The sequence below is a fragment of the Chiloscyllium plagiosum genome, chromosome 51 (assembly GCF_004010195.1).
Source record: "Chiloscyllium plagiosum isolate BGI_BamShark_2017 chromosome 51, ASM401019v2, whole genome shotgun sequence".
NCBI classification, from domain to species: domain Eukaryota; kingdom Metazoa; phylum Chordata; class Chondrichthyes; order Orectolobiformes; family Hemiscylliidae; genus Chiloscyllium; species Chiloscyllium plagiosum.
The window spans coordinates 3,800,901-3,815,574 of NC_057760.1; the positions used below are offsets into that span (position 1 = coordinate 3,800,901).

Consider the following 14,674-nt stretch of genomic DNA (forward strand, 5'->3'; position numbering starts at 1 on the left):
GGACAGACTTAAAACAACAATTAACTTACCTGATTCTGTGCTGTGAACTTCGCCCAACATGTTCCTCCAAGATTAGTTGTGAATTTCACTGTTTGTTAATTTTCCCAGATGCACTCCGATGTCCAGCGATACACGAATTCAAACAGCAAAGGCAGTAACTGCAGGTTCTCTCTCTCTCTCTCTCCTGCACTGTCCTCACCATGTGCTTCCTTTGTCTGTTCTTCTCCCTTTTAAACTGCTGTTGTTTTGACTTTTTATTTTCCAAAGTTCCAAAACAATGCAACAGCATATAAAACAGTAAGTGCTGCTCCTGGAATTCGAGGAAATCACCTCCAACACCTAAAATACCTCAAAAAAAAGGAGCAGCTCTTATAGCCAAAAATATTTCCTGTCCTCCATCTTGGATTACCCATGTCTCCAAAATATTTTTAGATTTGATTTTGTTTCTATCTTACTCATCTGATTATTGCTTTTCTCATGATTTACTCTTTCCATCGCCTCTGGATAATGTTTTTGTTGTGTTGCCATAGTCTTACCAGACCATAGGAGCTGCTCTCTCATCAGAGAGAAGCAACTGGTTTAACCTGAGGGCCATCAGACTTCAGTCAAGGGAAGAGGTTGAGAAGGAGAATCTGGTGATGGGAATTGAACCCACACTATTGGCATCACACTGCTCTGTAAACCAACGATCCAGTCAACTGAGCTGAACCAATTCCCCTGGCTAGTCTTAGATCTGATCTGTAAGAGAAATGTTCATTACACATAGACATTTCCCTGAAGCAAAGTCCTTGCAATCAGTTCATGGAGGCACCCAAGTCAGGGAATAGATATTTCAGCGTATTATCTCCCGAGGACACTATTATTAGGGCATACTTACCTCCACAAGCATTTCTCATGAATCCGTTTTTCCCTTGAGATCCCAGTTAGTGTATTGATTTCAAACCATTGATATTTCAAGAATTGTGTGGCCATTTTTCTTTTATCCTTCAATTCTCAGGCTGATATCAGCTGCCACCCTTCACTCAGTTTATCAGATTAACCTTAGAATACCTACATTTGCAAGTCTCTGTGAACATAATCCTATAGCAGGCAGAGCACAGTGAATGCCCCTCTATCTCACAGTTACACCCTACTGCTCCCTCCTCCAGGGTGTGTCCCGTTAAACATTTCACAAGTTGCTCCCTCAATCGTTGTGGCTCTAAAGACAAAATAACTGAGTCATATAGACCAGGAATATTCCACTCCCTCTCTGTGTTGAGTTAGTTGATGTCAGAGATGAAACCATGCCAGTGGAGTTTTGATTGGTTTAGCAAATATGGGTTTGGGATAAGGAGAAAGCTAAGCCAGCTTCCCTAACACTCCTACTTTGACAGAGTAAGGTTTCAACCATATCTTTTTTCAAGAGCTTTCGGATTAACTTTGAAATAAGACGCTCGTTTAGTAATATGTTTACAACTCAATTCAGATATTTGAAAAAAAGCAGATATTTGAACACAGCTGCTCAACACCCACCACAGAAGTTTAATCAAAACTATCCTGCCATTGATATCCTACTCAAAGTCTCCCCTAGTTTGAGGATTCAACCTTCCCTTCACATTGATCAAATTACCTGATTGTAGGAGTTCTGCTTGCCATTAGGTGCTATGAACCTGCTATGAGTCATGTATTGTGGGTAATCACTCCGATCTGCCATTGGGTAGTATGATCCTCGAGAACCAAACATTTCAAACTTCCCATGATTTCTGCGGCGACACAGGTAGATTATCTAGAAAAAGTACGCAGACAGGTTTGTGAAATGAAGAATGGGTTAGCACCACCAAGCAAAACAAGGATGTGCTCATCTGAAAGAAGTTGGCCAGATTCTTTAATTTACAAAATCCATAATCAATTTTGAAATGTTGACACAACCAAAATAAAAATAAAATCTGTATTTAGATTTCACAAGATTTCTTTCCAGAGATACAGATCACTAAAGTCAACCCGCTACAGCAAAAGACACATTCTTTTTTTAAAAGATCTGCAGGCAAATCATTGATTGAACTTGGAAGTAATTTATGTTCCTTTGGCCACACATCAATTTTGAGGAGGCATCAAATACAGGGACCCTAAGCAGCATAGAAAAAGCATGCCAACTATTATATTTTGGATTTCAACTTCATCTGAATTGCCACATTCATATTTCATCCTTTTAACATGTTAAACTGGATTTGTTCCTATTTCAATTTCCCTTTTACTCCAGTGAGTGAGCAGAAAAAGAGACGAAAGCTCAGCTTTTGGAGGTAATGAGAACCAAATCACCCTGGTCAATTTTTATATGCTCTCTAGAATGTTGATGAGTGTCATTAGACTGGTAGCAAATCTTGTTGCTACAATAATGGGAGAAGGAAGTAATCAGTGGCCACAAACCATACAAAAAACACTAGAGACTTACAATGAGAAGGATGATGATGATGATCAACAGGAGAATGATGCAGACAAGGACCAGAAGAGCAATACCCCAGCCAGGGACAATTGGAGCCTGGGAAGTTGTGGTCGTTGTGGTTGTGCTGGGTTTTATCTCTTGCACTAAAAAAAATTAAAATAAATACATAGCAAGTGTCTTTTCTCCAACACTTCAATTTCACTCTACAGAAAATTAGAAATACAAGAATGAGAAATTACCACTCTGCAATACACACTCTATAGCTGCAAACCAGATGAGGTTTCATCTTTTTTCTGTCACCTAACCTATTCCCTGACAATCAAGATTCAATATAGTCCCTTGTATATATTTCACCGTAGACCCTGTTCTACAAGCCATTACATTTCTGTTTGAAGAAATTAGAATCATGGTGTCTTAATTTAATTTTAATTGTGTGTTTCATTTATTCCTATCATGATTTCTTTCATCCAATACAGTCACAGTGCTGTTCACAAAGTTAAGCCTACTCAAGTGTCTTGTCCAACTGACTAACCTGGAAGCCTGGTTTATGACCTTTGCTGAGGGATCTACAATAAATAAATAAATTCACCTTTCTGCACTTTCATTCTTCAGCTTATCCACAAAACAACACTAGTCCATTCACAGCTTCAAATAAACAAGCCTTACAACATCAGTGTTATGCCCATCTCTCACACCAGCATTCCTCATCCTGACAAATATCCTTACCTTCTATATCTTTGACCTGTAGTTTGTTGATTGTACCATTCTTTATGGCAGCTGTAAACTGTTGTTCAACTGTGCCCTGGTCTACAGATGCATCCGAGTTGAAGGTAGATTTAGTTTCAGTGATGACTGATCCTTGCCTTAAAGAGAAAACATTACAATCATCACATATCATTAACTATCAAACCCACCTTCTGAGACACTGGACACAATCTTAACAGAAAACTCACAGCTTTGGTTCCTGTTATATGCTAAGGCAGTTGTCTACCAACATATTGTATGACAAGATAGCTCTTCCTGTGAGCATGAATGTCAAAAATGCACTCCAACTATTTGTGAAATCAATTGGTCAGTTGTGCATCCATATAATAAGCAAATGACAAAAACCTTACATATAAGAGACAACAATAATCATTCTCTCTGTGGGGAGGGGCATGTAAAAGTTTCTGAGTAGTGATAATTCCAAGAGTGCAGGAGATCATACATGACATCCGCATACAATACAACTCTAACATCTGGAGAGTGTTCCTGAAATGCCTGTGGCAATCATACTCACAGTAGTCTATTCATTTTTCCAGTCATCAGACAGATGATCAAGTCTCTTGACTTCGCATTAGACTTTATTTCCCTTTTTCTTTCATATACTGGATTATTTTCTGCAGCATTATTAAAGGCTGACAAATTTGCAAGTTTTATTTTGAAAAATTATAAAACCTGAAACAATGTCTTCTCTCCATTTGCAGTTATTTAACTTCAAGTGGCCACATCTTGTTAAATTCAAACTGGTATCCAAATCCTCTTCCAGGTGAACTACCATTGCAATTAACTTTAATTGTTCAATTTACCTGACCTCAACATTTTCAGTGCAATCAGTTCTGAGCATGTTTGGATAATTTAACATTTACAATTCCACATTTTTGGTGCTGATTTTGCTGGGACCGATAAAATGGAAACACTAATATAATTTTCATAGTTTGATGCTAAAAAGGACAAGATCTTTGGTGGTTCTTCATCCAACACAGAAAGTGAATGACTTACCTGAAAAGCAGAACTTCAGAACCCCTATATGCTGAACGGAGGGAGCATGTAGAACAACTGTAAGCATCAGCCAGCTGCAACAGAAATTTTAGAAAACATTTACGTATGATTTAATGAAAAGAAAGTAAATATCTCCAACAGTTGTTTGTAGCCTATACTTTTTCACTGCACCAACAATACCAAATACCTGTTATAAATACCCTGTTGTTACCAATAACTGTACCCTCTTCCCTACACATTATTAATACTTCCAAATCCAACTATCACAATATTTCAATCTAGCTACCAAATGCTAATATGCCCTGCTTTACAGTACAGAACGTGAGTACTGTTGTAAGGAAAAATATGGTTTTGAAGCTTTTTGTTATGCTTTCATTGGACAGGAAGCAAGAGTTTCACATTTCAAAGGGGACAACGTATTATACTGCGTGATGATGCACAGGACCCAGTCCTCTGCAAACAGTATGTCGAGAAATTGAGACATTTTCATTAGATTCAATCAGTGTGGAAACAGGCCCTTTGGCCCAACAAGTCCACACTGACCCTCCGAAGAGTAACCCACCCAGACCCATTTCCCTCTCACTAATGCACGTAACACTATGGGCAATTTAGCATGGACAATTCACCTGAAATGCACATCTTTGGACTGTGGGAGGAAACCAGAGCAAACCCACACAGACACTGGGAGAATGTGCAAACGCCACACAGACAGTCACCTGAGGGTGGAATCGAGCCCGGGACCGTGGTGATGTGAGGCAGCAGTGCTAACCACTGAGCTACCATGCCACTCGCAATTCAATTGAATAAAAACAGAGAGGATAACTAATCATTAGTGTGTTCTTCGTGGCCATTCTCAATGAACCAGAGTGACTTGCCAGTCAATCACTGCCCTTTTGTCATATACTTTAAATTATTGTTCCCTTTGAAATTTGGCATTCTTGCATCTGTCTTGATGAGTGCACAATGAAAAGCTTTGACAGCATGTCTCTTTCTTCAAGCAATGCACTGCTTTATTCAATTGCCAAAACACCATGTTTTTGCCATTAACTGCTCCAATCCCATGCTTCGTTATCAGATATGTAACAAACTGGAATCTTAATTTTACCAGTACATGAACTGTGTGGCTTTGACTAGGACATTTCTAAAGTTGTGATGCTACTTTCTGCTGATAGTTAATTAGAGTAGAGGAGGTTTTTATTTGTCATTTCTACCATATACAACTGATAACAGTTAATATGAGACAGCATTCCTCCAGGACCAAGGTGCTAGATGGACAGCACAAACTACACAATTGTACAAAGGATGGCATAAAGTGCATAAGAAGTGCAGAACATGCAAATTACAGAGTAACAAAAGAATGATAAGTAATAGATATTTTTCTAGCAGCAATTCAAAGTTGTGCAAAGACTTTCAGATGGAAAAGAGTCTGAATATACAGTGTTAAGGTGCCTGATGGCTTGGGAGAATAAACTGTGGTACAGTCTGGCCCTGAGAGACTGAATTCTCTGGTATCTTCTGCCAGATGGCAGGAGGGAGAAGAGTTTGAGTGGGGGGGGGGTCTTCCATAGTACGCTTAGCCTTTCAGATGCAGCGTGTGGTGTAAATGACCATAATGGAGGGGAGAGAGACTCCAATGATCTTCTCAGCTGCCCTCACTATCTGTTGTAAGGTCTTACGATCTGACAGTGCAATTCCCAAATCAAGCAGTAATGCAGCAGCTCAGGGTACTCTCAATAAAGCCTCTCTAGGATATGGTGAGGATGGTGGACAGGATGTGGGCTTTCCTCAGTCTACGCAGAAAGTAGAGATGCTTAACATCAGCAACAGAAATGTTGTGACATGCAATGGAAAGGACTGAGAGATGTAGAACAGATGTGATTGCAGGATTTAGATTCTCCATCTCTCAGCCAATGCATTTTCTCTGTCACACTACAGCAAGTCTTCTACTGAATATACAGTTCCTGCAGCGATGAATAATTCATTCAATATGTTATCTCTGTAACAGTAGATGATGTGGAGGTGCCAGTGTTGGATTGGGGTGGACAAAGTTACGGTCGGGATACAGACAGACTCTAACCTCACACCTTTAATGCATTGTCTGAGGTGAGATGTCACCTTTTTTTATCTACCGATCAAACCTTAAGTTATCTTTGGACTGTGACTTGAAAGAAGTTCTGGGATTTATATATTAATCAATCGAAATCTGCAACCCCACTCTAAGTGATTAAAGACTGAACAGCAATCTAGGTTTGGTCAATACATCATATCAGTTGGATGATACCTTGATCTTTTACTATAAGTTCTGTGTTCTATGATCCTGCCCCACTAGCTACCTGACAAAGGAGCAGTGTTCTGAAAGCTTGTACTTTCAAATAAACCTGTTGGACTATAACCCGTTGTTGTGTGATTTTTAACTTTGTCACAGTACAGACAGCCATCTACTGAATTTATAGTTCCAGCACCAATGGATCTTCTCTTTATATTTGTGCACCATAAATATTTTGGGAAGTCAGGTGTTCCTCTTTGCACATAATCAAGAATAAAGCCTAAACCTGGTAGTCATGGATATGAACAGAGTGACAGAGAGTTCAGATTGAATATAGGTTGTGAATTGAAAACCAGATCTAGGATACCTGCTTGGTGATCAACTCAATTCAACACGTTTTAAACCAGAATTTAAATTTTATCAGGATGAAAGCCTTTTATATCTTCTGGCTAAAAGGTGCTAACAGGAAATTAGTTTGGGAAACCTAGTTCCTGTGGGGCTTCTGCTTATTGCACATGGTTGTAAACAACTTGACTTCTTTCTGAGACACTGCAAGAGTAGCTACTGCGAGAAAAGAAGCTCAAAAAAGTTGTTTGGTTGCCAAATCAATTATTACTCAGTTGGAAAGCAACACTGACTATTGCCTCATTTCCTAGAGGACACTGGAAGCTCAGTCACTGAGTATGTTCAAGACAGCAATCAAAGCATTTCTAGATACTACTGACAAGAAGTATGGGAATGGCATTGAGGTAGGTGATTGGCTGTGATCTCAAATAGCAGAGCAGGGGTGAGAGGCTGAATAGCCTAATCCTGCTCCTATTTCCTATGTCCCTTTCCCCTTTCTATTTTGTCTTGAAGGTACTAACTCATGTTGAAGCTGTCTCCTTTTTTCATGTGAATACTTGGGACATTGGGTGTTGACAGGATATTTAACTGTTGCAAGCTAAGCCTAATCCAGACAATGCACCAACTGTTTTTAGCAGAGATTATTAGACTTTTAAAAAAGCTTCCCAAATTTTCCTCTTCCCATTCCATGGACAGTAATGCTTGTTTTACTAACTCTGCTGCTACCAAACTTAAAAGAACTCAGTACTGCCCCCTGGAATAGATATTTACTCATTGAGATGGGGGTTGTGTGGAAATGGGGTTGGGGAGGATGGGGGTGTTGCATGAAAGTTGGGATGTGTTGTTAGTTAGTATATAAGCGTTTTAAGTATTGTCATTAATACACTCACCGCTTTAATAACTTGATCACTCAAGCTCTTGAATTCCGGAGTAGTTTTATCTTTCAAAGCGTTTTCAAAATTCTTGTTGATAATTCTGAAAGTTATAAGGAAATTTGATGTTGGGGTTGCTGTGGTACTAGACACCTTAGTGGTGGTCTTCATGGTTGTTAGCACTGGGGATGCTGTGGTACTGCTTGACTGTATATTGCTCGTGGTTACATATCTGGTTGTGGTGCCAGGTACTGTATTGCCATTTGGAACAGTGTTACTGACCTGCTGACTAGTTGAGGAGGTCAGAACAGTGTTTGTCAGTGTTATGGTGCTCTGGCTATTGGTGGCATTGGCAGGCTGTTGTGTGGTTACCTGTGATGTCAACGTCACTTTTGAAGCAGTGGAGTTTGACAATGGAGTTGGTGTTGAAATGACAGAAGTCCTGGGGGGTACTACACTCATGTTGGTAGAGGTTGTACTGTTCAAATTGGAAACAACTGTAGACAGAAAAGAGGTTGTAGACTGATCAGTCAAACTCGAACTGGTTGTCACGTTAATTGTTGACTCATTGTGTGTGAACATGGTGCTTGTAATGTTTACACCAGCTGTCGTGGCAGAGAGAGTTGGACCCTCTGTATTATTTGAGCTTGTGACAGACACCACTGTCCTTCCACTAGATGCTGCAGTATTGTCTGGCTGCAATGTGGATGAGACATTAACAGTCGTAGTGAGGTTCAGGTTTTGTGGAGTAGTAAAGGAGGTGCTGGTGACAGCAGAACTCGTGAATAATGGGGCAGATGTGCTGGTGTTCACTGGCAGGGTGGAGGCAGTTACATTTGCTGGTAGTACAGATGTGCTGCTATTTTCTGGAGATCTAGACGTGGAGTTCACCGGTGGGCTGGATGTGGTGTTCATCGGTGGGCTGGATGTGCTGTTCACCGATGGGCTGGACGTGCTGTTCACCGGTGGGCTGGATGTGGTGTTCATCGGTAGGCTGGATGTGCTGTTCACCGGTGGGATGGACGTGCTGTTCACCGGTGGGCTGGATGTGGTGTTCATCGGTAGGCTGGATGTGCTGTTCACCGGTGGGCTGGACGTGCTGTTCACCGGTGGGCTGGATGTGCTGTTCACCGGTAGGCTGGATGTGCTGTTCACCGGTGGGCTGGACGTGCTGTTCACCAGTGGGCTGGACGTGGAGTTCACCGGTAGGCTGGACGTGCCGTTCACCGGTGGGCTGGATGTGCTGTTCACCGGTGGGCTGGACGTGCCGTTCATCGGTGGGCTGGACGTGCCGTTCATCGGTGGGCTGGATGTGCTGTTCACCGGTGGGCTGGACGTGCCGTTCACCGGTGGGCTGGATGTGCCGTTCATTGGTGGGCTGGACGTGCCGTTCATTGGTGGGCTGGACGTGCCATTCATTGGTGGGCTGGATGTGCCATTCATTGGTGGGCTGGATGTGCCATTCACCGGTGGGCTGGACGTGTCGTTCACCGGTGGGCTGGATGTGCCATTCACCGGTGGGCTCGATGTGCCATTCATCGGTGGGCTCGATGTGCCATTCATCGGTGGGCTCAATGTGCCATTCATCAGTGGGCTGGATGTGCCATTCACAGGTGGGCTGGACGTGACATTCACTGGTGGGCTCGATGTGCCATTCATTGGTGGGCTCGATGTGCCATTCATCGGTGGGCTCGATGTGCCATTCATTGGTGGGCTTGATGTGCCATTCATCGGTGGGCTGGACGTGCCGTTCATTGGTGGGCTCGATGTGCCATTCATCGGTGGGCTCGACGTGCCGTTCATTGGTGGGCTGGACGTGCCGTTCATTGGCGGGCTCGATGTGCTGTTCACCAGTGGGCTGGATGTACTGTTCACTGGTGGGCTGGATGTGCCATTCATCGGTGGGCTGGACGTGCCATTCATCGGTGGACTGGACGTGCCATTCATCGGTGGGCTGGACGTGCCATTCATCGGTGGGCTGGACGTGCCATTCACCAGTGGGCTGGACGTGCCATTCACCAGTGGGCTTAATGTGCTGTTCACCGATGTGCTGGACGTGGTGTTCATTGGTGGGCTGGATGTGCCGTTCACCGATGGGCTGGACGTGGTGTTCATCAGTGGACTGGATGTGCCGTTAACCAGTGGGCTGGATGTGCTGTTCACCGGTGGGCTAGACGTACTGGTCATTGGTGGGCTGAATGTGCTGTTCATTAATGGGCTGAATGAACTTTTTGTGCTTGTTCGCTGAGAAGACGTGCTTGTGCTCCCCTGCGGGGAGAGTGTGGTCAGCGACTGTTTCGTATTGAATACATGAGAGGAGATACTGGAATTTGGAGTGCTTGAAACAGATGATGAAACAGTTCCAGTGTTCTCTTGTGCTGTGTGTACTACTGCCACTGAAAAGACAAAAAAAAAAGCAAAGATAATTGTGAGTGAAAAACAAAAACAGAAGTTTCTGGAAAAGCTGAGCAAACCTGGCCGTCGCCGTGAAAAGATATCAGAGTTAACAGTTCAGGTGTGGTTACCCTTCCTCAGAACTGGTGGATTCATAATTGAGAGTGAACTGGGTGCAAGTTAAGAAAAAGAGTGGGTTTTGGTTTGTGTCGATCACCTAGTCCTCAAGTGAAAGCTGCTCTTGCACTTGACTGCTGCACTGACCCCCCACCCCAACACCCCACAACTTGTTTTGTTGATTAATAGCTTTTATAGCAGTCAAGTCTGATACCCTACACTGTTAAGTAGCACGCTGGTACCAACATATCAAAGTATCATATCAAAGATGCTCTTCCTCAGATGAGATATTAAGTCGAGGCTCATCTGCAAATTCCATTCATCCCAAAGATCTAATGCACAAGTAAAGGTAATTGTCTGTCAAAATGCTTCCCTTGAATACTAGGACCAATTTAGCTGGTCATTTATTTCAATGTTGACATGTGTATTTGTCATGTTTGAGAGTAACACTGTTCCTTCGCATAGAACTCAAGCTCTCTGTCTCTCCCCTACACCACACATTGGGAAACAAAGGGACAATACTGCAATGCCAGGATTCTCAGTGTTACATTTTGTGAGCATAGTTATAGAGGTTCACTCATTTCATCATTGAAGCTCTTTGGTTAGATAGTGCATTCAAGTGTTTTCTGAGGTTTTATTATTGACCCGAGAAAGGACATATTTGTTAAAAATGTACTTTACTTGTTATTGACCAGCCCTGTTTTTTCATGAACAGATTCAAGAAAACATTTCTTTGAAATTGAACAGACAACCTTTTTATAATGGGGAGGACTGATCACTTTATATGGGGTAATAATTAGGGATAGTCTTGTTGATTAAAAGGCCATACTCCACAAATGAAAACATTCATCATTAATATCTCAATATAATTTAAAAGATGAGATTCATTAGGGGAGAGAAATTAGTATTGGTCATCTCCAATTCAGACTTATGCTGAACCTGTTGACTTTCACTTCAGGAGTTGAAGGTAATATTACATTTGGTGGAAATCTTTGCTTTCTTTTAAAATCTTATTTTGCATTAACTAAAAGTTGATATTCAGATTCTCTCATAGAAATAAGGACCAGTTATTTTTTTCTTTTCAGGATAATACTTAGCTTTGCATTTATACTCTTTGTATGAGAGGAGAGTGTCAAGCTCCTGGGAGAGGTCATCTACAACAAGCTTTCTTGGATTCTTCATGCGGACTCACTGGTTACAAAGGCCCGACAACGTCTCTTCTTCCTCAGGCAGTTGAGGAAATTTAGCATGATGGCAAATACCCTTGCCAACTTTTATAGGTGCGCCATCGAGAGCATTCTGTCTGGATGTATCACTACCTGGTATACCATTCAAGATGGGGGACGGTTACAGAGAGTGGTGAACTCGGCCTGGACAGTCACAAAGGCCAACCTCCCATCTGTAGAATCCATCGACCAGGCCCGCTGTCAAGGAAAGGCTGCCAGCATTCTCATAGATGCATCCCACCCTGGGGAGAAGGTACAGAAGCCTGAACACACGCACCAGCCAATTTTGCAACAGTTTCTACCCTACTGTTGTTAGAATACTGAATGGACTCGCAATCTCTCAAAATTCACCTGTCCCTGTGTTTATTTTTTTGCTGCTGTTTACCTATTATTTACTCTCTATGCTAATTAACCATTTGATCTGCCTGTATTGTTCGCACTGTGCCTCGGTACACGTGACAATAAATTCAATTCAATAATATTAAATTTGTGTTGAAAGTTAAATTATCTCATCCAGTCTTCTGTATCAAAAGCTAAATGAACCCAACTCCTTCTCTCTTTGGTAGGGAAATACTTGCTTGAGGAGTATTGCTCAACACTTGCAGTCCAGAAAAATTGCAATCTAGCTAAAACACAATGTATTTTAGACTATCAGGAAGAAGATACCCGCTTGAATAGCTTTCTTCTTTTGGGTAGTGGACTAAGTCTGAGGGCCCAAATTATATATACTCGAGCCTAATTTCCTCTGTCTGAAGTTAAAGGAAATTAATTGAAAAATAATTATTTTTAATCAGCCTGCTCAAACATATTATGATAGGTAGAATTTGAACCCAGATCTTCCAGTCCATGTTTGATGGTGATAGCTTCAAGTTGTAAAAATACCACAAACTGAGGCTTATTAGCAGTGGACACATCATCCAGAGGACTTGGACCAGCCCTTATCAGAGTGCAAACTGACAGAGCACAGAATCTAATCGTACAATTGTGTACTCCACTACCACCTGGTGAAGGAGCAGCACTCCGAAAGCTAGTGCTTCCAATTAAACCTGTTGGACTATAACCTGGTGTTGTGTGATTTTTAACTTTGTCCACCCCAGTCCAACACCAGCATCTCCAAACCATAATCTATTTTAGTTCGAGAATTTTGATGGAGACTGAAAGGAGGAATGCAACTGTAGAGAAGGAAATGCTTGCAATTATGTGGGGATGTGAAAGGTTAGCAGACTATCTCATGGGCCTGAAATTCCTGGTCAAGATGGAAAACGCTCCCTTAGCAACATTATCAGGATCAAAATAAATCTCAAAAATGCCTCTATGCACACAAAGATTCAGGCTGAGACTGACAAATAAAGCAATGATACAGTCTGTCTTTCAGATCAGAGTGGTGCTGGGAAAGCACAGCAGGTCAGGCGGCATCCGAGGAGCAGGAAAATCGATGTTTTGGGCAAATGAGGGCTTTTGCCCAAAATATCGATTTTCCTGCTCCTCGGATGCTGCCTGACCTGCTGTGCTTTCCCAGCACCACTCTGATCTGAACTCTGGTTTCCAGCATCTGCAGTCCTCACTCTTGACCAGTCTGTCTTTCAGTCAAGCCGCAAGTAATGGCAGGTATGCTTTTAGGGAAGCAGTGAATTGAGCAGAAAAAGAACCAGTAGTAGTAGTAGAAGAAGAACGTTATTCTCTAGCAATAGCTTTACCAGCAACTGAGCAAATTTGTGTAGCTCAAAAAATATGTACAAAGGTCAGAAAATTCTATCTGCAAAGGTGGTTGGAACATAGTCCAGCAGACCAAGTGCTGAAAAGGTACAATGAACAAAAGTAAAATTTGACAATACTAGAAGATTCATTGGTATATGACCTCAAAATGGTTATACTAAAGTCACTGTGAAGAGAAATCCTGCAGAACCTCTGCAGGAGACATTTTAAAATGATGAGCAGTAGTGTAGCAATCGGTATGGTGGTCAGACATTTCCAGAGACATACAGGATTACATTTTGAGATGCAAAACATGAGCCATACTCAACTGAGTGTCTACACAGTCAATGATTACATCAGTTTTTTTATGGAAAGACAATGAGATAAAAAATGGATTTGTTCAATTTTAAAGGGAGATAAAGTGACATCATTCACCATAGTAGAGATCACAGCACTGAAAAGGATCTTTGCGATAAACAGTTTCCTGAGATAATTAATATGGGACAATAGATGAGTGAAGATTTCGGGAAATTTACTTTGGAAGTAGGTGTCAACCAGGTGACAAGTTCTTAACTCCATCTACTGTCAAATGGAAAGATAGAAACCAGTCAAAACTGCGAAGTAAATGATGCATAAGAATCCTGTTTGGAAATTACCTCTATACAGCATTAGCACAATACTGCAAAAAATACGGAGGTATGGCATTGAGGGTGAGTTGGAGGTTTGGATTAGGAGTTGGCTGGCTGGAAGAAGACAGAGGGTAGTAGTTGATGGCAAAGTTTCTTCATGGAATGCCGTCACTAGTGGTGTTCCGCAAGGATCTGTTTTGGGACCATTGCTGTTTGTCATTTTTATAAATGACCTGGAAGAGGGGTTAGAAGGTTGGGTGAGCAAGTTTGCAGATGATACGAAAGTCGGAGGAGTTGTTGACAGTGAGGAAGGACGTGGCAGGTTACAGCGGGATATAGATAAGCTGCAGAACTGGGCAGAAAGATGGCAAATGGAGTTCAATGTAGCTAAGTGTGAGGTGACTCACTTTGGGAAGAATAACAAAAAGATGGCGTACTGGGCTATATTGTGTGCAGTTTTGGTTGCCATACTATAGGAAGGATGTGGAGGCACTGGAACGGGTGCAGAGGAGGTTTACCAGGATGTTGCTTGGTATGGTAGAAAGATCGTATGAGGAAAGGCTGAGGCACTTGGGGTTGTTTTCATTGGAGAAAAGAAGGTTTAGGGGTGACTTGATAGAGGTGTACAAGATGATTAGGGGTTTAGATAGGGTCGACAGTGAGAATCTTTTTCCACGTATGGAGTCAGCTATTACAAGGGGGCATAGCTTTAAATTAAGGGGCGGGGGGTAGTTATAGGACAGATGTTAGGGGTAGGTTCTTTACTCAGCGAGTCGTGAGTTCATGGAATGCCCTGCCAGTAGCAGTGGTGGACTCTCCCTCATTATGGGCATTTAAGCGGGCATTGGATAGGCATATGGAGGATAGTGGGCTAGTGTAGGTTAGGTGGGCTTGGATCGGCGCAACATCAAGGGCCGAAGGGCCTGTACTGCGCTGTAATCTTCTAT

The 14,674-nt window shown here is 42.1% G+C and overlaps 1 protein-coding gene across 1 annotated transcript in view; it reads right to left on the minus strand.

Moving 5' to 3' along the window:
• Positions 1–14,674, minus strand: part of LOC122544736 (mucin-1-like) — a 43,632-nt gene that overhangs the window by 17,161 nt on the left and 11,797 nt on the right. Inside the window, exons 2-6 of the mRNA XM_043684043.1 lie at positions 7,685–10,062; positions 4,184–4,257; positions 3,149–3,285; positions 2,432–2,565; positions 1,610–1,765 (exon numbers count right to left, since the gene is read on the minus strand). Of these exons, the coding sequence (XP_043539978.1) occupies positions 1,610–1,765; positions 2,432–2,565; positions 3,149–3,285; positions 4,184–4,257; positions 7,685–10,062 (2,879 nt within the window). The remainder of the gene's footprint in view (positions 1–1,609; positions 1,766–2,431; positions 2,566–3,148; positions 3,286–4,183; positions 4,258–7,684; positions 10,063–14,674) is intronic.